Below are 21,852 nucleotides of genomic sequence, written 5' to 3'. Positions count from 1 at the left end.
TTAATGTGAGATTGGTCTGGTTCAGTAGACATAGATTCAAAAGCTTTTAAAACCATGCATATCAATAAAGTGTATAAGCCTCATTTACCAAACATTATGTTCTTCACATTCCAACGGTTAGAAAGAGACAAAAAAATTCTGTGCAATATGGAACACCGTGAGAAGCAGCTTCTATATAAAAAGTTCAAAACCTTCTCTATACTCCATAGTTATGCTTCTTTCTTCCACACTTCTCACTCAGCAATCTAATGAAAACCCCATTGGTTGCTTTCTTATGGAATCTGTTATGGTCTGAATACGTTGTTGGTCATTTCCGCAACTTCCTGGGCCTCAGCTTGTTCCTACACCAGAGCATGAGATTATGAATGACAACAATTTGAATTCCATGACTGTGATGTGAGTTTTAAACTTTTAATGTAAAAGGGCCAGCCATACCTGGAGCCGGTGTATTAGATACATCAAGAAGAGATGAACAAAGACCTGCAAATTCATAATTGATGTTGGTTAACGGCTCCATAAACTCACAAGTACCGCAAATGAGATTGAATAGGTAAGCGAGCGCCTCACAAGGTAAAAGAGTAGGAAAATCCGCGCTATCGGGTACCGCCAAAGGAACCTTGTGGCTCTCACAGCTCCTGAGTCTAACAGTTTCACTGCATTTTGGAACTGAAGAGAGAAGGCAAACAAAGAAATTAATAGAAGAAAAAAAGTTAAAAGTGAATGATGAAAGCAGTGTTTTTCTAACTGGGCTCCTAAATTTCTACCTGTGTGCTTGCTGTAGCCATGTGTCGATGATACAACGGAAGAGGCCTGAAATTGTTTTAGTTAAGTATCGAAGAACAAACACAGCATAAATGCAGACACTGGAACATAAGACAAGTTTAAACACGTACCCGAGAGTCTTGATCTCAGAATCTTCTTCCCAAGTTGCTGATGGGCGCCGTGAAACCCTGCTTTTTTCTACCTCTACCTGAATCGACAAGTTTAGAACCTTTCTTGTAAGTAGCATGGAAAGCAAAAGCACATAAATTAACTGTAAGAGCTTTGATGTCAGACCTGTGCTTCGTGTAGACGTTTCACCTCTTTCTCTAACTGAAACTCTGCTGCAGCCTTCTCACTCGCCATAGTCTCCAGTTGCGTTTGCTTGTAGTACTGAATTAAAACCCAGTGGCCAGAAGCTATCAGACAACTCCCCAATATGACTTTAATTTAAAGAATCGGTAAATTCTCTTGTTCACTTTACCAGTAAATCTGTTAGTTCACGGTAGCGTTTCTCCAGCTCCGTATGCTCCTACTAGGTCAAGGGTATATAACCATTATGCTCATGTTCAATAATCATATGTATTAAAGGTACCACTTGACGAGCAAAAGCAAAATAAATCAATTAATCATAGTCACTTCTGTTCACAACACCATCTAATGATTTTTTCACACAAAAGATTGAACAGAAGTTGACAGGACAATGATATTTACTGCATTCAATATAATCAAAATGGGTTTAATAAAGAACTACCAGGTCTACCTTATCCAATTGATAGAAATTGAAGAGTAGTAATTAGGAAATCTCATAATTATAGACTAGGAGAAACAAACAATCAGAAACTGTTAATGCGTTGACAAGAAAAGACAGACTCTCAGAAACTGTAAATGTCACCTGACGTGAGTAATGTTCTGCATCCCTCTTCATGGCTGCCATTTCAACTCTCAACTTTTGCATTTCAGCCTATAAGAAACGAACAGATCATGTGTAAATAATAATGCTAGTATAGCACAAACAACAAATACTTCATGTCATCAAGGATTCCAATGTTAGTAACATACCTCCATTGAAGAAAGTTTCTCCTCAGCATCTCTTTGACCTTGCCGAGCACGGTCCACTTCGTCCTGCCATGCTTGAATCTGCATATTTAAAAGTTACTTCTCTGGAGTAGCTAAAATCTGAACTTTGAAAAGCTGTCAAAGTTGTTTTTCAAGGTTTCAAATATTTCTCACTTTTGGAATTTGATTTCGATAACACCTGGTGCTTTATTATGTGAAACGACCCATAAAAAATACAATAGAAAATTTAAACTCAAGCTACATGAGTTATCAAAGTTACCAAGGGATCATAAATACTTTGTGCATATATGTTCTATAGTTTCTACTTCTAACAGAAAATTTCAAAGTGTGCTACTAACTCATAAGTAAACTTCCACAATGTCGAGCATGATAACCTAATATAACATACCTGGATCACTTGGTTTGCTTCATCTGGGGCCTTCTTTTGTCCTCTGCGAGCACGAACTTCCATATCTTGCAGCTCTTGATTTAGAGATGTACATTCAGCCTGAGTATTATTTGCAAATTATTTGCATTAAATTCATATATATGTAGATGCAGGAACAGATCCCACTGACGATAAGTTCATCTACCTCAAGTAATGCCACCTTCTGTTCCAGATCTGCCACTTTTGCTGTCCTTTCATCAGCAATTCTCTAAAATGCCAGCCAATTGAAAACTCGAATCAAAGTAGTTTTTGAGAATTAAAAGTTCCACACAGAATCTTTATATTATTCGTGAATATGTAGTATATGAAAATACAAAGGTTTTCTAACTTTCCTTGTTAAAAAAAGACAAAACACAATTTAAAAAAAAAGAAAGCCAACAGTCAGAAACTAACAGCATATTAAGTTGGATGGCCTATTTGAAATGTAAACAACTGATAGTAGCGCTCAATCCAAGAAGTCTGTCTCACCTGAATTCTAACAAGTGCTGTGGAAGCATCCACAGCTCTGTGCTCTAGGTCCCTTTCCCTTTCCATGGCAGCCTGTCCTAGAAAGAGCAATTCATGTAAAAGAAAAAAAAAATGATATAATGTTTCCATTGGAAATAGATTTGGCATCGTTCAGGCAACAAACCATCTTTGTGGCATTATGTGCAGAACGCTCCTCTTCGGCTCTCCTTTCAGTAGTGGCAAGCTCCTCCCGCAATGCCTGGAATAAGAAAAAATTGATTCTATGATCTGAGGACATAATATGTTTATATTTGTATATAGCAAACAGCAAATTATTGGAAGTCATTAATGAAAAAAATATAGTAATACCTGCATCATCCTAGTCTCAGCCAATTCTCTGTTTCTCATAATAGACTCCATGTCTGCCTAATAAAAGTAATGATTTTACTAAAAGTTGGTTGGGCAAAAAAGAAAATGGCAACTGAAGAGAGGAAGTAACTAAGACCGTTAAAGACGCATAGTATGTTATGATAGGTAACACAAAAGAAAATTCGAGTAAGTGAGAGGCCTAGAAACCTGGAGAGATGACAATTTTCCTTCGTTCAGGGCAGACTTATTTTTCAGGGCATCCATTGCGCTGACAAGTGCTTCTATCTCTGAGTTCTTAGCTGCTAGTGCCTCAACCATGCTTGACTCTACTTTCGTCACTTCACTTTTAGCAGCTGACATATCTTTTTGCAACTGTCTAATGCTAGCTTCATAGGACTTGGTAAGCTCTTGCTATTACAATAAAAAAATTAAGAAATAAAATTAGGTGCACTGCCCTTCAAGTATCACTTTTACTTTTTCCAGCACCCTTCGAGCATCACTTTTACTTTTTCTTATCTGGATCAAAGGAAACTCAAACTTTTGAAATTTACCTCTGCATTGAGAAGCTCTTCCAATTGTGCATTTTCCGCCTTAATTTCTTGAAGACGGGATGAAAGTCCAGCACAAACCTAAAAGCAAATTAAGACAAAAGAAGGATACATCTGAAATTGGTCAGGTCCAATCACAGGCATGGATAAATCCTATCTTACATATGAAAGAGTGTTTAATCACCAATTTCATGCGGTAAACTACCAACGGATATTTGAGCTTACCCTTGCTAACCTGGCTTCTTTTGACTGCCCAGTGGAAACTGTAGCTTTTAGCAACCCCTGGGCCTAGAATTAGTAGAAAGATTGATCAACAGACTATTAAGAAGACAACATACATTGAAAGTCAAGTGGCAGACATAGCATTTGCCATTTTCTTCATTATCCCGAGACTAACTAACCTCTTCAAGTTGATCTTGAATCTTCATGATCGTCTTATCAGCTCTACGATCCTTCTCTCTCTCCAGAATGGTTGAGGTGTCAGGAACTTTCTGTTCCTGTTCTTTCTCCAGATTGATTGAAGTGCCAGATTTCGCCTCATCATCCGCGCTCTGAGCAACATTCCCTTCACCAATCGGAGATACATGCACTACAGATTCCAATTTCTCCAGGTCACTTTTTGAAGAATCATCTAATTCTCTTTGAGCGCCTTTTTTGGGAGCATCAACCAGGTTCTCACTGACAGCAACCTCAATTTCTTTGTCAGGTAAAGATGGTGATGGTTGCACGAAAGAATCGTTTGGAATATCTGCATCAGCATGCTTTGACTCAGCTACATCACCGTCCACAACAGATTCTGAAGCTACCACAGGGGCATTGTCACTTTTTGTATCTGCCGCTGACTGTGGAAGTGATTGAACCCTCTGAGCATCTACATCAATCGGTTTAACCTCTGTTGTCTGCAAAACAGGCCCCGATGAAGAGGCCTCTTCAGTGGAAACAGAGCTTTTAGATGGAGGAACCTCTGACTGTGATACCCCTGGGCCGGATTGATCACCAGAAAAATCTCTTTTGCTAGAAGATTCTTCTTTTACAAGTTTCTGTCGAGACTACAAATACATACCACAACAAACAAATTCATCTTAATACTTAAGTATTGATGAAACAAGCAAAGATAACAACTTATGGACGATAGATCCACGATCATACGTTTTTCTTTGAATTGGTTCTCTTCCCTTGGGGCCCTTTTCTCCCGGAAGCTTTAGCCATCCCAAAGAAAGACAAACACACAGAATAAGAGACATCTATACATTGACTATAAGTTAAAAATAATAAAAGATATAAGCGTCAAGCTTTGCTTAGATTAACTCCAGGACAATGCCAATGTCTATAAGTACAATTTCTCACAGGGTTACTTGAAGTTCATCAAATTATTGGAATTTAAAACAGCGCAATTTGTGTTAGTCATTTCCAAGATTCTTCTGACATTCAAATTGTAATCACAGAGATCAAACAAGTTCCAAATACAAAGCTTCACAGTTCACAGTACCTGGCAACTGCAACTCGCTCTGTTCTTCCGAGAAATCTTCAACCACAGATTTTGCTCTTCGATCCACAACCTCAAATAAATCTAACGAAAATAAAATTAACGGAAACTTCAAAATTGGTATCCCGATATGAACGAATGCAGATTAAATCACTGCAAATTGTACCTTCGGCAGCTTTGAGCCAAGACGCCATTGATGATCAATCAAATTAGTACAAGGTAAACTCCCGACACAAAGGAGCTTGCTTCCATGCACCACCGGGCTTAAATTCACGGTTTTGATGTTACAGAATTAACCAATCGTATTGAGGGATCGAGTTCTGATCTCTGTAAACAGATTTTTTTGTTCCAAATTGAAAGGCGACGAACGACTTCTTCAGATGTTTCCCACTTGAATACGCATATGAGCGGAACAAGGAAGAACTCTCAGATCGTTGATCTGCTGGTGTCACGACCACCTGAGTTACAGTGGTCTAGCTGATCGTGGCCGTCCAATTTTGGATTATGAGATTTTCTCTTAAAGTTACAATAAACACGACGTTGTTTTTGGACTATTGACTAACGTAATGAATGAAACAAATTAATACGTCGTCGTTTTGTTCTACTTTAGAAAGGAAAAAAATAACGCCCATTTTTGTTTTTCTATACCATGCAAATTGAAAATTATAGAGGACAGACATAACGCCCATTGTGAATTCTTTTCTTGCCTCATCGTCCTAGATGGACACTTTGAAAGATATCATAATGTCAGGAGGAAACGATATCTTTCAAAGATGATCGTTTCTAGCTAGCTACTACTACTTTGTGAAGGCCAGAAGGGGTTAAGGATCGTCTCGCCATTTTAATTTTATAATCCAACCAAAAGCTTGAGCAGAGACTATATCTATCTAGTTTTTAACAACTATTTGGTCTAGCCGGTTGTTGATGGAACCACCTTCGATCGGTACTAACTACGAAGGTCCATGAAATGATTTTTTTGTCAATATTTTTTCAAATATAACGTAACATAAAATCCATGAAAATTCATGTATGTTTGCTTCCATTTACTCTTTGTGGATTCACCCCAAAAAAAAGACAGTAAGAATAGATTTTGAGCACATTAACTGTAGTAAAAAAATAGATTTTGTTTGAGTACATCATAGTTCACTAGTAAAGTCTATATTTGACAACTTACCACGTAAGTTTTGTTTTTGATGGGCACTTAGTTTTTCAGGTTTGCACTTGTAATATCTTCTCGAACACTTGCATCCGTTCTGATTTTGATAAGTTATGTTATGTGGCACCCAATAATCTCACTTAGCCTTATATTTTTCGAATTTCATAGAATACCAACCAAATTTGCCACAAACGTAACGTCACTTCTTTTACTTTTCTGTTGAATGACAACAAACCGATAGTACAATGGCCTATTTATCTCACTCAAAAGGTTGGGAAATTGAACTTCCCGAAAGTGAAACGTGGCCATAGTCTTTTTCAACTAGGCTAAAGGCGTCTCTCAACTTTCAAAGTATAGCGTCGCGTAAAAACTATATATGCATAATTATGTTTCACTATATATACATTATCTGATCAAATCATATGTTACACCATATGAAGTCTTTTTGAATCATTCAAACCAACATAATCAATAGGGACGCGTATTCGCATCACCCACTTGCATAGGATAATAGTCACATACAATATAAATTAACTCATTATCATGACACCTGAACGAGCCACAACCGATACTGAACGATTGATTGGCCACCATCTGAGTGTAGTGTCCGCAATCACCTTTGCACTTGTTGGTGGCATAATCGTAGTTTGGCTTCTCCGTATACCAATACTTTGCCGCGATTGGACCGCTCATTTGGTCCTCAGGTTGGACCCATCCCGCGGCTATATTCTCCCCGTAAGGTCCACCTGAATGTCTCATGGAGCTGTAATCGCAGACTCCAGCTTTGGCTTGTCTGTTTGCGAAGTTCTGTGCATAGGCCGCTACGGTTTTGTTCCACACCAATGGAGCCACCCCGACCTCGGCTCGGATCTTGTTGTGGATCCTTACCGTTTTTGTCGGTTGGACGTCATCGATTGGTCTTACCTTAGGTATGTTGACTTAAGTTTGAAGTTAACTTAAGAAATGAGCTACACTAATCCTATTAGAATTATGATTCTAGAGAGATAAGGATCAAAATAAGTTAGGAGTTATCTAACTTATGTGGTTTCCTAGTAGGATTAGGATTTGTGTTTTACTATATATATGTGTCGAGGCATGACACAATGATGTAGTGGTTTTAAGAGAGAAAGAGAGATTGAGAGTTTAAGTTTTGAGAGAATTTTCTTAAACTAATAAAAGTGAGTTTATACTTTACAATCTTGTGTTCGTTAAAACCATATTCAATTTCTAGATTTGGTATCAGAGCTATGGGAGATACTGTGGAAGCAGCAAAGATGGTGGAAGGAGGAGGATCCTCTTCTCTTAAATGTCCTATGTTGAATTCCTCAAACTATACAGTTTGGGCGATGAAGATGAGGATCCTTCTGAAAATACATAAGGTGTGGCCAATTATTGAAGAACCAAAGGATGATGCTGACATGAATGATATGGCGCTAGGTCTGTTGTTTCAGTCTATTCCAGAAGCTCTCATTCTGCAGGTCGGAGAACTTGGTACTGCTAAGAAAGTGTGGGATGCGATTCAGTCGAGACACGTAGGAGCAGAAAGGGTTAAAGAAGCAAGGCTGCAGACATTAATGGCCGAGTTTGATCGGCTCAAGATGAAGGATACAGAGAGAATCGATGATTTTGCTGGGAAACTATCCGAGATATCCTCAAAATCCGCAGCTCTTGGAGAAATCATTGATCAAACAAAGCTTGTGAAGAAATTCCTCAAGTGTTTGCCTCGAGCAAAATATATACACATCGTAGCCTCATTAGAACAAGTTTTGGACCTTAACAAGACCAGTTTTGAAGAAATCATTGGCCGTTTAAAAGTATATGAAGAATGTGTTGCAGAAGAGGAAGAAGAATCAACGACAACAGATCAAGGTCAAACCAAGTTGTTATATGCAAACAACGACACACAATCCAGCTATTCACCAGTTCCCGTTGCTGCTCCACCAACTCGTGATTACAATAGTAATTTTAGAGGTAGAGGTCGAGGAGGACGCTACTACAGGGGAAGAGGTCGAGGGAGATCTTATGAGGCTAGAGATTTGTCTAAGGTGACATGTTTCCGATGTGATAAGCAGGGTCACTTTGCCTCAAGATGTCCTGATCGCCTTCTTAAACTTCAAGAAACACAAGAAAGGGAGAATAATGAGACAGAGAATGCAGATGAGCTAATGTTACATGAGATAGTGTTTTTGAATGAAAAGAAGGTTGTACCAAGCAAATATGAGTTGCAGAGAGGAGAAGATGATCTGTGGTATCTTGACAATGGAGCGAGTAATCACATGACTGGTGATCTAAGATATTTCTCAAAGGTTGACTATTCGATTACTGGAAAAGTGAAATTTGGTGATGATTCGAGAATAGATATTAAGGGAAAAGGCACTGTGAAGTTTACTGATGATAATGGAGAACTACGAACATTAACCAATGTTTACTATATACCAGGTCTTAAGAGTAATATCATTAGCCTTGGCCAAGTCACAGAATCAGGGTGTGATGTGAGGATGAAGGGAGAGTACTTGACAGTACACGATCAAGAAGGAAAGCTGCTTGTTAAGACACCAAAGTCTAGAAATCAACTTTACAAAGTTCGTATGGGGATAAAGAATGATGTGTGTTTACAGTCTGCAGTTTCAAGTGATTCATACACATGGCATGCGAGAATGGGGCATGTCAACTTCGAGTCAATAAGATCAATGATTCAGAGAGAGTTAGTTACTGGGGTTCCACATATACAACTTGAAAGAAGGATCTGCAGTTCGTGTCTATTTGGAAAACAGACAAGACAAATGTTTCCTCAGGCAACCACTTTTCGAGCAACCACGGCGTTGGAGCTTGTTCATGGTGATTTGTGTGGTCCAATAACACCAAGTACTGCGGCTGGGAACAGATATGTTTTTGTCCTTATTGATGATCATTCTAGATATATGTGGACAATTCTCTTGAAAGAGAAAAGTGAGGCTTTCAACAAATTCAAGAAGTTTAAGGCAGTAGTGGAGCAAGAAACAGGGAAGCATATACAAACTTTCAGAGTAGATAGAGGAGGAGAGTTTGTGTCACATGAGTTTGACTCTTTCTGCAGTGACAATGGTATTAAGAGACAGCTCACAGCTCCATACACCCCTCAACAAAACGGTGTGGTTGAAAGACGCAATAGGACTTTGATGGAGATGACTAGGAGCATCCTAAAGCACATGTCTATTCCAAACTACTTATGGGGAGAAGCAGTACGGCATGCTACGTATCTGATCAACATGTTAGCTACAAGGTCGTTGAATGAGAAGACTCCGTATGAGGCGTTTCGTGGAAGAAAACCTAATCTCAGCCATCTTCGAGTGTTTGGTTGCATAGGATTTGCTAAGATGGAGCAACCTCACCTGAAAAAACTCGAAGACAGATCACGAATGTTGGTACACTTGGGTACAGAACCAGGATCAAAAGCATATCGCTTGTTTGATCCTAAAACTCAGAAGGTTGTAGTTAGTCGTGATGTTATTTTTGATGAAACAAGAAGCTGGGACTGGGATAAGAGACAGTTAGAACAGGGTGAAGTCGGAGGTTTCAGGATCAATGTCGGTGTTTTTGGTAATCATGGAATTCAAGGAGTAGAGTTCGAAACAGAGCAAGGTGAAGTCAGGTCAGAATCTGGTAATCATGATGATGGTGGAAATAGTGATAATGTTGATGACAGTGGCGAAGAGGTTTCAGAACAACCAGTGATACTGAGAAGAACTACAAGGCATAGGACGAAACCGGCACACCTTGATGACTATGTTTTACCGGATCATCTGGATAAATATGCTCTGTTTGCTGAGGAAGAAGGAGAGCAATTATTGATGTGTCTAAACAATGAGCCAAGAGATTTTTATGAAGCTCAAGAATCAGAAAAATGGATGAAGGCATGTGAGGAAGAGATACACTCTATTGTTAAGAATCACACTTGGAACCTTGTTGATCTTCCAATTGGAGCGAAGCCAATAGGTCTGAAGTGGGTTTTTAAGCTCAAAGGGAACTCTGATGGCAGCATAAACAAATACAAAGCGAGGCTTGTAGCTAAGGGATATGTGCAGCGGTATGGTATTGACTTTGAAGAGGTATTTGCTCCGGTTGCGCGTATAGAAACAATTCGTCTTCTGATCAGTCTTGCAGCAACGAATGGATGGGAGATACACCACCTTGACGTGAAGACATCGTTTCTTCATGGAGAGCTGAAGGAAACAGTCTTTGTAACTCAGCCAGAGGGTTTTGAAGTAAGAGGCTCAGAGGACAAGGTCTACAAGTTAAATAAAGCCTTGTATGGCTTAAAACAAGCACCAAGGGCTTGGAATGATAAACTAAATCAAATTCTCAAGGATCTGCAGTTTAAGAGGTGTACTAAAGAGCCATCGGTCTATCGCAAAAAGGTGAATCAAGGTTTTATTGTTGTTGCAGTATATGTCGATGATCTGTTTGTGTCAGGAACAGATATAAAAGTCATTGAGGACTTTAAGAAGGAGATGGCAAGTAAATTTGAGATGAGTGATCTCGGAAGATTAACCTACTACCTCGGGATTGAGGTATGTCAGCATCAAGGAGGAATTACGCTAAGCCAAGGTCGTTATGCGTTGAAGATATTGGAAGAAGCAGGGATGAAAGACTGTAATATGGTTCACACGCCCATGGATGAGGGATTGAAGTTGTCAAAGTCTCCAAAAGAAAAGGATATAGATGCGACTAAGTATAGGAGAACTGTTGGATGTTTTCGTTATTTGCTTCACACAAGGCCGGATCTGTCATATTGTGTTGGGGTGCTAAGTCGTTATATGCAGAATCCAAAGGAGTCACATGGTGTGGCAATGAAGCAGTGCTTGAGGTACTTACGAGGAACAACAACATTTGGACTGACGTTTGCAAGATCAATTTCACCACGGGTTTCGACCAGGCTAGTTGGTTATAGTGACAATAGTCACAATGTGGATCAAGACGATGGCAAGAGCACGACTGGTCATGTTTTCTATCTAGGAGACAGCTTGATTACATGGTGCTCACAGAAGCAAGATACGGTGGCGTTATCCTCCTGTGAAGCTGAGTTCATGGCCGGCACCGAAGCTGCGAGACAGGCGATTTGGCTGCAAGACCTGCTTGGAGAGATCACAGAGTTATCATGTGAGAAGGTGGTTATTCGAATAGATAACCAATCTGCCATTGCATTGACCAAGAACCCAGTTTTCCATGGGAGAAGCAAGCACATACACACAAGGTACCATTTCATTAGAGAATGTGTTGAGAGAGGGCTTGTGGAAGTTGAGCATGTACCAGGAGAAGAACAGAAAGCAGATATATTAACTAAAGCTCTTGGAAGGATCAAGTTTAAGGAGATGAGGGAACTTATTGGAGTAAGAGACTTGGCTGGAGTTAACTTCAAACTTAGGAGGGAGAATGTTGACTTAAGTTTGAAGTTAACTTAAGAAATGAGCTACACTAATCCTATTAGAATTATGATTCTAGAGAGATAAGGATCAAAATAAGTTAGGAGTTATCTAACTTATGTGGTTTCCTAGTAGGATTAGGATTTGTGTTTTACTATATATATGTGTCGAGGCATGACACAATGATGTAGTGGTTTTAAGAGAGAAAGAGAGATTGAGAGTTTAAGTTTTGAGAGAATTTTCTTAAACTAATAAAAGTGAGTTTATACTTTTACAATCTTGTGTTCGTTAAAACCATATTCAATTTCTAGAAGGTAAACCATAGGCTCGAGTTAAAAGAACAGAGAATAATGTCAGTACGATGAAGCTATAACGAATAGACAACATTTTGTTATGTTTAGTTGTATAATTTGTTTTTGGAACTGATGGTCTCTATTCTGATTGTTCTTACTTCGTCGTCCTTTTGTAGGCCTAACAAAATAATTAAAAATGGCTCTGCAAACTATGTAGATTATAAAATTAACTAGGATTAACAAAAAGTTGGTTTGGTGGGTATCATTCATTAGTCAATCTCACACAATTAAATTTCGAAATCCCCTATAATAACATAATTGTAGGGTAAATCATGGTTTTAGTATAAGATCTTAGATTTCAGATTTAACAAAATAAAATTTGATAGCAAAAAAATATATGTCAAGAATTAAATGCATTCTATCATTTCGTAGATTATACTTTTTTTTTTTTGTCAATTCTATATGACTTATAGATTTTTATAAGAAAATGTTAAAATAGATTCCCAAAATATTGTAGACTAGGTTCGGACCCGCACGTACGTGCGGGGTTATGTTTATAAATCAATTTATTTTAGTATTTATAATCAAACTCATTCTAATTGAGATTCTAGTTTGATTTTTGGTTTAGTTTATTAATGTTTGAAAATTTGAAATAATAATAGTTTCACCAAAATTTTAAAATTCAGAACAACATAATGGCTGGACTGATAACAAACGAAATCAATTGGTTAGATTCTATTAAATTTGTGAACTATCAAATCAAATATATAACCGTTAACAACGATGAAAACCCGTTTGAGACAAATACAAATATTTAAGGATGAGCGTAATTCTCGTTTCGTTTTGTCATGTTCCATCATGTCCTACACCTGTTCTCAAATTTTTGTTGCATAAAAGAATATACAGGACGGGACCAGACGAAAACATACATTCTCAAACTCCCGTATGGAATAAACATAAATATAATTCATAGTATATTTATATATCATATGTTGTAATAAAAATATTACAAATTAGTTGACTTCTTTATTCTTATCATTTTATATATGGTTCACCTATATTAGATTATGTTTTTTTGTTTTAATATTTTTAACTGTTATAGATCATATTGTATGTATTTTTATTTTTATTTTATTTTGAACCTATGCTAGTTCAATTGAAAATAGTAAGATTTATTTGAGGATATTAAATGTATTTTATCATGTCATAGAACATGTCAAGAATTAGAATTATTTATTTAGTATGTGTAAACATATTTATTTAGTATAACATATGTAACCCAAATTTTTGTCATTTTGGTTTTTGGTTCAGTTTCATTTTGGTTTATGAATATTTGGGTGTTTGAATGTTAATCAGTACTTTAAGACTTGGAGCGGACCATCGGTTGGCCTGGAAACAATAAAAAAATAAGTTATAAATGAGAGAACATAGACATGTATATTTTGGACATATTGTATCCACCAAATGTAAATTTCTGTTATAATATTCTTTTGACAATATTTATATTAGTCCAGCGGATAAGAGATTGGGCAAAAAATAATTGTATTTGGTTGTCAAAAATAAATAAATAGAGAAAGCTTCTAACAGGATGTCCGTATTTTTTGTTTGAGTATTTAATTTTTACAAAATTATTACAAAATTAATGGAAATTATCCAAAATTCTTTATTGTTTTTTAAAAAATATTTATTTTTTAATCCAAAAATAGCTGAATTCTACAAAATATATGTTCTTAAATTAACTCTGACTAAAATTATTAAGAATTTGAAAATTGAATGTTGTTATCTAAATTTTCTAATCTTATGTGGTATTTTGCAGAGTAATATTTTTATTTTTATTTTATAGACTTTTTAAAGATAATGATGACTTAAAAAACAAATTTCAAGGTATTCATGTTATAAAATTTTACTGCCATGTGTTGTTTGTTTTCTTTTCCATATACATCCCAAATTGTAGTGCCATTTTTAAAAAGACTGTTCACATCATATATTTGAAAAAAATAAGAAAAATAATATAATTTAATACATACAGCTGATTACAAATTAACAACACAATCATGGAAGATTGAATTGTACTTTTATGTATTGGTTTCTAAAGTTAATTGATAATGTTAAATCAAGGCTCAACTATATACCCTAATAAGAAATTTCTATAGACTTTTCTTAAATAAATCTATATAAAGACTGAAGAAAACAAACACTAATATAGTATTTTGTGATTTACCGGGTTCATATAAAAAATGTGGACTTCTTTTAAGCAATCAAATGTAATTTTTTTTGTTTTGCATATGCTATGTCAATTGGATGAACACCCGTTTATACCACAATCCTCACTTATATACAATCTCTAGGTAAAAAAATTATGCTTTGGAAAAAGATCTTGATTTGTATATGCTTATGTACACGACAGAAAATTATAAATTTAACAATTCATAAGAATAATAAATGATAAACAGTACATAGAACATAGTATTGGTTAACTAAAAAAGAATATAGTAGATGTTAGCAATATGCATATGCAAACTTAAATATTAATACACATACATTTTTTTTTTGCATAAACAAAGAGATACAAAAATAATGTAGAGTGTTGTATATAATATGTAAATGGTAAATCGATTACTCTATTTATAGGCTGGAAAGAGTCCGGCTAAATGTTTTTTACTTTTACGTTTAGAACAACAAAAATCTATATAAAATCTTTTAAAATCTTATTTATTTTTCAGTTAATGCATATACAATATGTTTGAATCTATATGGATGATTTGATTTGGATAATGAATTAATTGTCTAGATTTTGCAATTCCTATTAAACCGATAAGAGTAAATATATAAGGTTAGTTTTAGAAATAATCCCTAAATTTTAGATTTTTGGTAAATTAATTACTGATTTATTTCAAGATTTCTTAAAATAAATAATCTGTTTAAATTAAAGTTAAGTTATTTTCATGTATACTATTCAAATTTAATTAGTTATAGTTGTTATGGAAATCTTAAATGATAAGTTTTATTAATTTATAAAATTTTAATTACTATATAAAATTCAAGGAATTGTTAATATAAGTAATTTCGTTTTTATTATAATATTTAAAATTTTCATTTTGTAATCTTATTGGCTGTAATTTTTTTATATAGATGTCAAATATTTGAATTTATTATTTGTAATTAATATAGTTCATAAAATATAGGAATGTATAATTTATAGTTAATATAGTTTCCTAAAATACTGGAATATTTTGAATTATAAAAAGAGTTAATCATTTAGTCTTTAATAATTGTTACCATTGTTTTAGGAAATTTTAATTTGTTTTTAAAAATTATGTAGGCAAGTAGATCTGTTTGGCAACATGGATATATGTTATAGTTTTTCATTTTTTTATATCCCTATGTGTGCTCCTCAATTAATAGTATAGATTATGATTTAATAGTTTGTTTTGCTTTCTTTAAAGATTTATCACCAAAATTAAATTAAAGAAAATAAAATCAAAGCTTTGAATGATGAATAATATTTAGAAAATGATTTAATAACATACTAGTCAGTTAATTTTTATTATTTTTCAAGAATATCTAATATATATGAATTTAAATTCAGGTGTTAACATATTCACAAGAAGCATGATGTTGTTTCTCGTTCTTCTGCCGAAGCGGAATATCGTGCTATGGCTGACACGGTCTCGGAAATCTTATGGCTGCGAGGTTTGTTACCATCTCTTGGCATTGATTGTTCGGCTTCTACGGTTTTGTATTCAGATAGTCTCTTGGCGATTTCCTTGGCGAAGAATCCAGTTTACCATGCTCGTACGAAGCATATTGAGAATGACTGCCATTTCATATGTGATGAGATTTTGCGTGGTGTAATTACTCATATCCATGCGCACACTTCTCAACAACTTGCTGATATTATGACCAAAGCTTTGGAGAAGAAAGAGTTTGATGGTTTCCTTGTCAAGATGGGTGTTTGCAGTCTACACACTCCATCTTGAGGGGGGATATTGGGCCATAATTGGGCTTACGGTTATACTTATCTTGTTAATATTGTGAATGTAACCTAGGTTAATTGTAGTTGATGTATATAAGCCGCTTAGGCATAATCAATAAAAATAAGAAAACCTTTTACAACCTCATAGGTTTCTTGACAGAATATCAGCTTTATGTTTTGTTATGCTAGGTTTGTGTTATGTTATGTTATGTTATGTTATGTTATGTTATGTTATGTTATGTTATGTTATGTTATGTTATGTTATGTTATGTTATGTTATGTTATGTTATGTTATGTTATGTTATGTTATGTTATGTTATGTTATGTTGTGTTATGTCTTGTTATGTTATGGAACAAGAATCTCTAATTGTTTATGTTATGTTATGCAGCGAACCCCTGATTGGGAGCAGTCGGCACATGACAACAATAAAATCCAGAAAGACAACCCGTGATTGGGAGCAGTCGGCACAAGACAACACTCCAATATGCTTGTTTTTTGCTAACCTGTGTTTCTGTCAGCTCCGTGGTTTGTTTTTTTGTACCCCGTGAACAAGACAACCCGTGGCTAATTTGTTTTTTTTTCTTTCCCAACTTGTAGTTGAATGACCGTGTATATATAGTGTTCATAATCAGCTTCTCTATTTTGTAAAAACTCCCAATGCAGTCTACTTCTTTCTTTTAAGTTTCACATCTTTTCTCCCAAATCTCTCTTGCTAGCTCCCATTTTTTTTTTCACACCATAAAATATCTTTCTGCTGGGAATTAAATATTTCTATGACATGTCATCTCCAAATTTAGATGATGAGTACGATGAAATGTTTGATGGATACTTTGATAGTCTATTTCAAAATTGCCTAGATGATTATGGCAATGATCAACAGCCAACTAGTTCAAGGCCGCCAAGAGCTTTTATTGAAAGAGACCGCGAGGAAGGGCACACTCATTTATGGAATGATTATTTCAGCGAAAATTCTACTTACTCTCACGCTAGTTTCCGTCGTCGTTTTCGAATGAACAAGTCATTGTTCATTCTTATTGTTGATGCACTATCCAATGAAGTACCATATTTCCAACAAAAAAAAAGATGCTACGGGAAGGTTGGGACTGTTTGGATTACAAAAGTGTACAACAGCCATTCGTTTATTGGCATATGGCTGTGCAGCAGATGCGGTGGATGAATACATCCGCCTCGCAGATAGCACCGCAAGGCTATGCTTGGAAAATTTTGTGGAGGGAATTATATATTTGTTTCAGAGTACGTACCTAAGAAGACCTACGACAGAGGATCTCCAACGATTACTCAATCAAGGAGAGGCACGCGGATTTCCCGGGATGATAGGAAGCATTGATTGTATGCATTGGGAATGGAAGAATTGCCCAACAGCATGGAAAGGACAATATTCTCGTGGATCTGGAAAGCCTACAATCGTTTTAGAGGCTGTGGCTTCGCAAGATCTTTGGATTTGGCATGCATTTTTTGGACCTCCAGGTACTTTAAATGATATTAATGTCCTTGACCGTTCACCACTTTTTGATGACATATTAGAAGGTCAAGCTCCAAGAGTAGATTACTTTGTCAATGGTCGACATTACAATATGGCTTACTACCTCACTGATGGTATATATCCGAAATGGGCAAAATTCATCCAATCAATTTCACTTCCACAAGACCCGAAAGCATCATTATTTGCTCATTATCAAGAAGCTGCCCGGAAAGATGTTGAAGGTGCTTTCGGGGTTTTGCAAGCTCGATTTGCAATTGTAAAAAATCCCCCCCCTTTTTTTGAATAAGGCAAAAATAGGAAAGATGATGAGAGCATGTATCATATTGCACAATATGATTGTAGAAGATGAACGAGATAGATACAGTCTGTACAATGTCACAGAATTCCATCAAGGAGAAGGAAGCGAGACTTCACATGTCGATTTAACATATTCTACAGAAAGGATTGCCGATATGAACAATGTGATGAGCGCTTGGAATCAAGTTCGTGATAGAAAGATACATTGACGGTTGAAAGCTGATTTGGTTGAACATATTTGGCAAAAATTTGGCACAACTCAAAATAAACCGATGTTAATTAAGTTATTGATAATGTTTTTATATGGTTCTATTATTCTATGTTTTTTTATTGTAATATATGTTTGAATTGTTTTTATAATGTAATATATTTTTTTTTAATAAAATGTATTATACTATAACTACAGTTTCTAGTTTTATTTTCCTAATATTGTATACATTATATACCAACATTTATAACATTATTAAATATACTTAAAACACAATTTTAATAAAATTTATATAAGACACCCATGTTTAAGGATGACTAATGGGAGGGGGAAAAATTAAAACAATAGTATGAGGATCAAAACATAAATTAATATTATTTTTATTGGAAGATGTCTCTATTTTAAAATCATTCACAATTAAATACTAATACTTTTTGTAACTTGAATTTTTTAATTTTGTTACAGACATTCACCAATTATGTGGGATGGACATGCCCTTTAACGCTTTTGTTTGAATTTATGATTTGTAAAGTTTTTGTTTAGGCGCTCAACAAATTTTACTTTGCCCAAAATAATCAATATTATATATTACTAGCAATTGACTCGCACTACGCGCGGTAGTTAGATTAAAGTGTATTCCGGATTTTGTTGTGTATATTATTTTTTTGGTTACGTAAATTCATCTTTATGTATGTTTTTGTATTTGATTTTGTTTACTTATGTTGCTTTGTTGGATACTTTTTTATAAAAATAGGTTTTGCAGTAAGTATAATTTAGTTTGCTGTTTATCTTTTACGACTCTATGCATAAAATTATCGCCTGCTTTCTAATTGCTGCTTGTTGTTAAGAAATTCAGTCTGCATGAGGTTAGATATAGAAGAATGTTTATCTATGGATCTATAATGACTTTTTATGAAGGACGTGTTTGACCCAACCCTATTCACCAAATTGTATCTGGATATATGCCTTTTCTCTGGTTTATGCAAGTAATTGGGACTATACTTTAGATAATTGAACTGGTCACTTGACTGATGAACAAATTCTTTGGTGTTTTATTCTGTAACAAATTATGTAACATAATTAATTTTAATTGGTGGAGGCTTTTTGTAAGCCTAAAAGCAAAATTACATACTAACTAAGGAGGGAGGAAAAATATAGTGAGTGCACCAATCTGTTTCACTTTTGAGCAAAGGTTGATCAATAGGAAGTGTGATAAACTTTGAGAGATCATGGTAATTGCAAAAAGTAACAATGATCAAAATTCAAGAATCAACAAATATTTCGCAATGTAACTTGCTCTTTTCTTGTTACTTCAAAACGGCCGACCACAAATATCAATTGGCACTATCTCCTCCTTGGGTAGAAACCCATAGCTTGGTACACATTGCACATTGTAACATCCCCTAACTCCGTGGCTCTGTCCGCACCTTCTGACAATATTTTGTCCAAATACTCTGGTTCAGCTGTTATCTCCTGATAGCGGGCCTGACACGGAAACATATACAAAACCAAATATTTCATAACTTATGCATATGACATGCCCTTCTAACCATTTACTAATGGAAGCTGCAAAAACACCTCAAATTTTCTTTCTACGGTTTGATGAGACAAAATGGTGCAAACTCAAAGGAAAACATTGGATTGGTTTAAGGTTTTGGCTTCACAGACCTTGATTGGACTAAGATGTTCGATCAAAGCATATGCAAGGAGAGACTTAAATGTACCCCAGCTCAAATCTTTGCATTCCTCCACTTCGTGCAACCAATTAAAGATATGTTCACCGATTATCTCTGTGAGTAGTTATTGTGGCCAAGGGAATAAATGACATATGAAAACATCTCTGTAACCCAATTCTTTAAGAGTAAACGACATTATCTCCTTTTCCATACCTCTTTCGTCTTGCCCGAAACAATCTGATATACTGAGAGGAGATTTTTGCATTCAGGTCTCTCAGCATTATCAAACTCAAGGCTGTTAGAACAGCAAGAAACAGAAAGTTTTAATATAGATTTCTCAACTTTAACAAGAAAAAAGAAACAAACTTTGCATTGCAAGAAAATTTTAAACGACATAACCAGCACTCACCCTGCAAATGAGTCTGTCTTGCACCGTTTTATTTTGTCTGCAATCAACTACACAGTTTTCAAAAGGAGGGATGAGAAATGGATTTAGTAGCAGAAGAACACATACAACCAACATGATACATAATTCAACAAAGAAAGCGTTGTGTTCATTAAATATCACCAGGCAAGTATAATTTTATGAGCTCTAAGAACATATGGCACATGAATAATATGTTGTGAGTTGTATTGCAGTGTAAATTGTTGCACCGGCTGTCACGAAGAAAAATTAAGAAAATTGGACGTCAGAACGTTCATGGAAATGGTGAACGGTGTACCATATTCATGCTCAATGAGAAACTGCTGTTTCAAAAGAATTTTAGACACCAGTGACATCATTTTACTTACATCTTTTGAGTCAAGGAGATTGATCCGAGACTGATCAGAAGGTGCAGACTTGGACATCTACAAAATTACATGACAGTAAGACCTCAGCAACAAGTAGGAAATTCCTCTAAATCATTTGACTACAGCAATAAGCAAAGCCCAAAAGTTGTATTGGTTCATATGATCCTCTGAAGTGACAAAATATATTCAGACCACTTAGGATGCAAATATCAGAACTCAGAAGTGTGTAAAATTGTAAACCCTTTAACTTATCTAGAAACAGGCTAGCTAGTGGTAAAAGTCTCTCAGATGTTAAAGAATATGAAGGGTTAACGTCAATCTATTTTCAATAGGATTTATGAACTCTGTTCACCTTCTCCAAATTTTCATTTATTTTACCAATTGCGATGCACCTGCTGAATGCAGAAAGAAAAATAGATGACATGAAACCTTATAGTAGCTGTGAATGAAAACATTCTACCTTGGAAAGACCATCAGTAAGAGACATTACACGGGCTCCAGCTTGTGGTATGAGTGGTTCTGGTATCTACAAACAAGATAAATTTGAATATGATTCAAGAAGCTATTAAAGAAAGCATATACAAAAAATAAACATATAAAAGTATTATGTAACGCTGTGTTACCTTGAGAGCTTTCTAAAGAGAAGATCAGCATCTTCCTGCATCATATCGCAAAAGAGACTAATGGAATCATGTTAGCTTGAATTATTATCAATCAAACACACCAAAAAAAAACAAAATGTAAGATAAAGAAAACAGAATTACAAATACAAGTTAACACAAAGACCAAAGCTTACTCTTTGCAATCTACAAAATACATAAAAAGTTTTCTATATGCCTTGCTTGAACATACTTGGCCCATGACATGTGCGACCGGCTTTCAGATTTGCGAATGAAACAACACTGGAATCCATAATTATAAAAACAAATTTCAGAGAGTGAAGGAATTGTAAGATGAATGAAATTGGAGAAGATGGCATTATATAGGAATTCAAGTAACACCAATTAAGGGAAAGTAGTGAGACTTCAATTGAAAGAAAAAGCATTGAAGGAATCAATTAACGGTTTCAGAGGAAAACAAAATGATAGCGATGGAAGTCAGGAAGGCTGAAGAGGCGTGGCGCTTGAGGTCGCACATCGGTTGACGGTGGAGTAGATATTCCTGCAGTAAGGGTTTTATTTCCAGAACATAGTAAACGAATAATAATATATTAGGCCCTGAGAGAAAAATTCTAATGGGCTTTTGAAAACATAAGAAACAAATAATTACGTAAAATGGCTGTCTCGGAAAATATGGGCTACGAAAATGGGCTGTCTCGGGAAATATACGCTTATTACACAGATAAAGATGTTGATGTGGCAGCACCAAAAGTGAGTAAAGTGAACTTTATATATAAAGATGTTTTCTGTTCAAAAGAAATAACTCAAACAT

General features: G+C 35.4%; 2 protein-coding genes, 1 non-coding gene and 1 pseudogene across 24 annotated transcripts; 1 reads left to right on the top strand and 3 right to left on the bottom strand.

Annotated features, from left to right (window-relative positions):
- Positions 1 to 31: 31 nt before the first annotated feature.
- LOC104747900 (golgin candidate 1) lies at positions 32 to 5,721 on the bottom strand. 9 transcript variants are annotated; one of them, XR_015581765.1, is made up of 21 exons: positions 5,283 to 5,721; positions 5,120 to 5,200; positions 4,780 to 4,829; positions 4,032 to 4,679; positions 3,856 to 3,918; positions 3,634 to 3,711; positions 3,290 to 3,493; positions 3,083 to 3,139; positions 2,898 to 2,972; positions 2,735 to 2,811; positions 2,412 to 2,474; positions 2,228 to 2,326; positions 1,822 to 1,899; positions 1,655 to 1,723; positions 1,244 to 1,291; positions 1,057 to 1,152; positions 894 to 970; positions 765 to 810; positions 568 to 666; positions 436 to 480; positions 32 to 341 (listed from the first exon to the last, which is right to left on the bottom strand). XR_015581765.1 is itself a non-coding variant. In XM_010469609.3 (21 exons), exons 1-21 carry the CDS (start codon positions 5,308 to 5,310, stop codon positions 285 to 287), a joined length of 2,133 nt encoding a protein of 710 aa, XP_010467911.2. In that variant the 5' UTR covers positions 5,311 to 5,643; the 3' UTR covers positions 32 to 284. The 9 variants fall into 9 exon arrangements, 2 of the variants coding, with proteins under 2 accessions (XP_010467911.2, XP_087343791.1); XR_015581764.1 differs by having other exon boundaries at positions 1,244 to 1,294; positions 2,735 to 2,806; positions 5,283 to 5,609; XR_015581766.1 differs by having other exon boundaries at positions 1,244 to 1,294; positions 5,283 to 5,605.
- A 1,019-nt stretch (positions 5,722 to 6,740) lies between these two features.
- Positions 6,741 to 12,097, bottom strand: LOC109129181 (pathogenesis-related protein 1-like). The gene is made up of 2 exons (XM_087486743.1): positions 11,995 to 12,097; positions 6,741 to 7,210 (listed from the first exon to the last, which is right to left on the bottom strand). Exons 1-2 carry the CDS (start codon positions 12,059 to 12,061, stop codon positions 6,741 to 6,743), a joined length of 537 nt encoding a protein of 178 aa, XP_087342869.1. The 5' UTR covers positions 12,062 to 12,097.
- A 4,625-nt stretch (positions 12,098 to 16,722) lies between these two features.
- LOC147927370 (uncharacterized) lies at positions 16,723 to 18,455 on the top strand (annotated as a pseudogene).
- A 678-nt stretch (positions 18,456 to 19,133) lies between these two features.
- LOC104747899 (uncharacterized) lies at positions 19,134 to 21,598 on the bottom strand. Of its 14 annotated transcripts, none has more exons than XR_015582529.1 (10): positions 21,423 to 21,598; positions 21,218 to 21,323; positions 21,045 to 21,101; positions 20,882 to 20,947; positions 20,422 to 20,478; positions 20,198 to 20,286; positions 20,039 to 20,085; positions 19,843 to 19,924; positions 19,622 to 19,743; positions 19,134 to 19,438 (listed from the first exon to the last, which is right to left on the bottom strand). It is a non-coding gene; the product is annotated as an uncharacterized LOC104747899 (transcript). The 14 variants fall into 14 exon arrangements; XR_015582530.1 differs by having other exon boundaries at positions 21,045 to 21,079; XR_015582536.1 differs by having other exon boundaries at positions 21,045 to 21,079; positions 21,274 to 21,323; positions 21,423 to 21,566.
- Positions 21,599 to 21,852: the final 254 nt, after the last annotated feature.

This window comes from Camelina sativa, chromosome 15 (assembly GCF_030686135.1).
Source record: "Camelina sativa cultivar CO46 ecotype springtype chromosome 15, ASM3068613v1".
NCBI lineage: Eukaryota > Viridiplantae > Streptophyta > Magnoliopsida > Brassicales > Brassicaceae > Camelina > Camelina sativa.
Note: the sequence above shows the minus strand (reverse complement) of the source record. Positions and strands in the feature narration are given on the sequence as shown.

What these genes read in the sequence shown, in the direction of transcription:
- LOC104747900 (XM_010469609.3), bottom strand. Translation starts at nt 5,310, where the DNA reads ATGGCGTCTTGGCTCAAAGCTGCCGAAG. An exon ending in CAGCACTTGTTAGAATTCAG is followed by an intron (nt 2,475 to 2,734) that starts GTGAGACAGACT and finishes CTGGCATTTTAG; the next exon opens with AGAATTGCTGATGAAAGGAC. An exon ending in TCTGAGATCAAGACTCTCGG is followed by an intron (nt 811 to 893) that starts GTACGTGTTTAA and finishes AAACAATTTCAG; the next exon opens with GCCTCTTCCGTTGTATCATC.
- LOC109129181 (XM_087486743.1), bottom strand. Translation starts at nt 12,061, where the DNA reads ATGTTGTCTATTCGTTATAGCTTCATCGTACTGACATTATTCTCTGTT. An exon ending in TCTTTTAACTCGAGCCTATG is followed by an intron (nt 7,211 to 11,994) that starts GTTTACCTTCTA and finishes TTCAAACTTAAG; the next exon opens with TCAACATACCTAAGGTAAGA.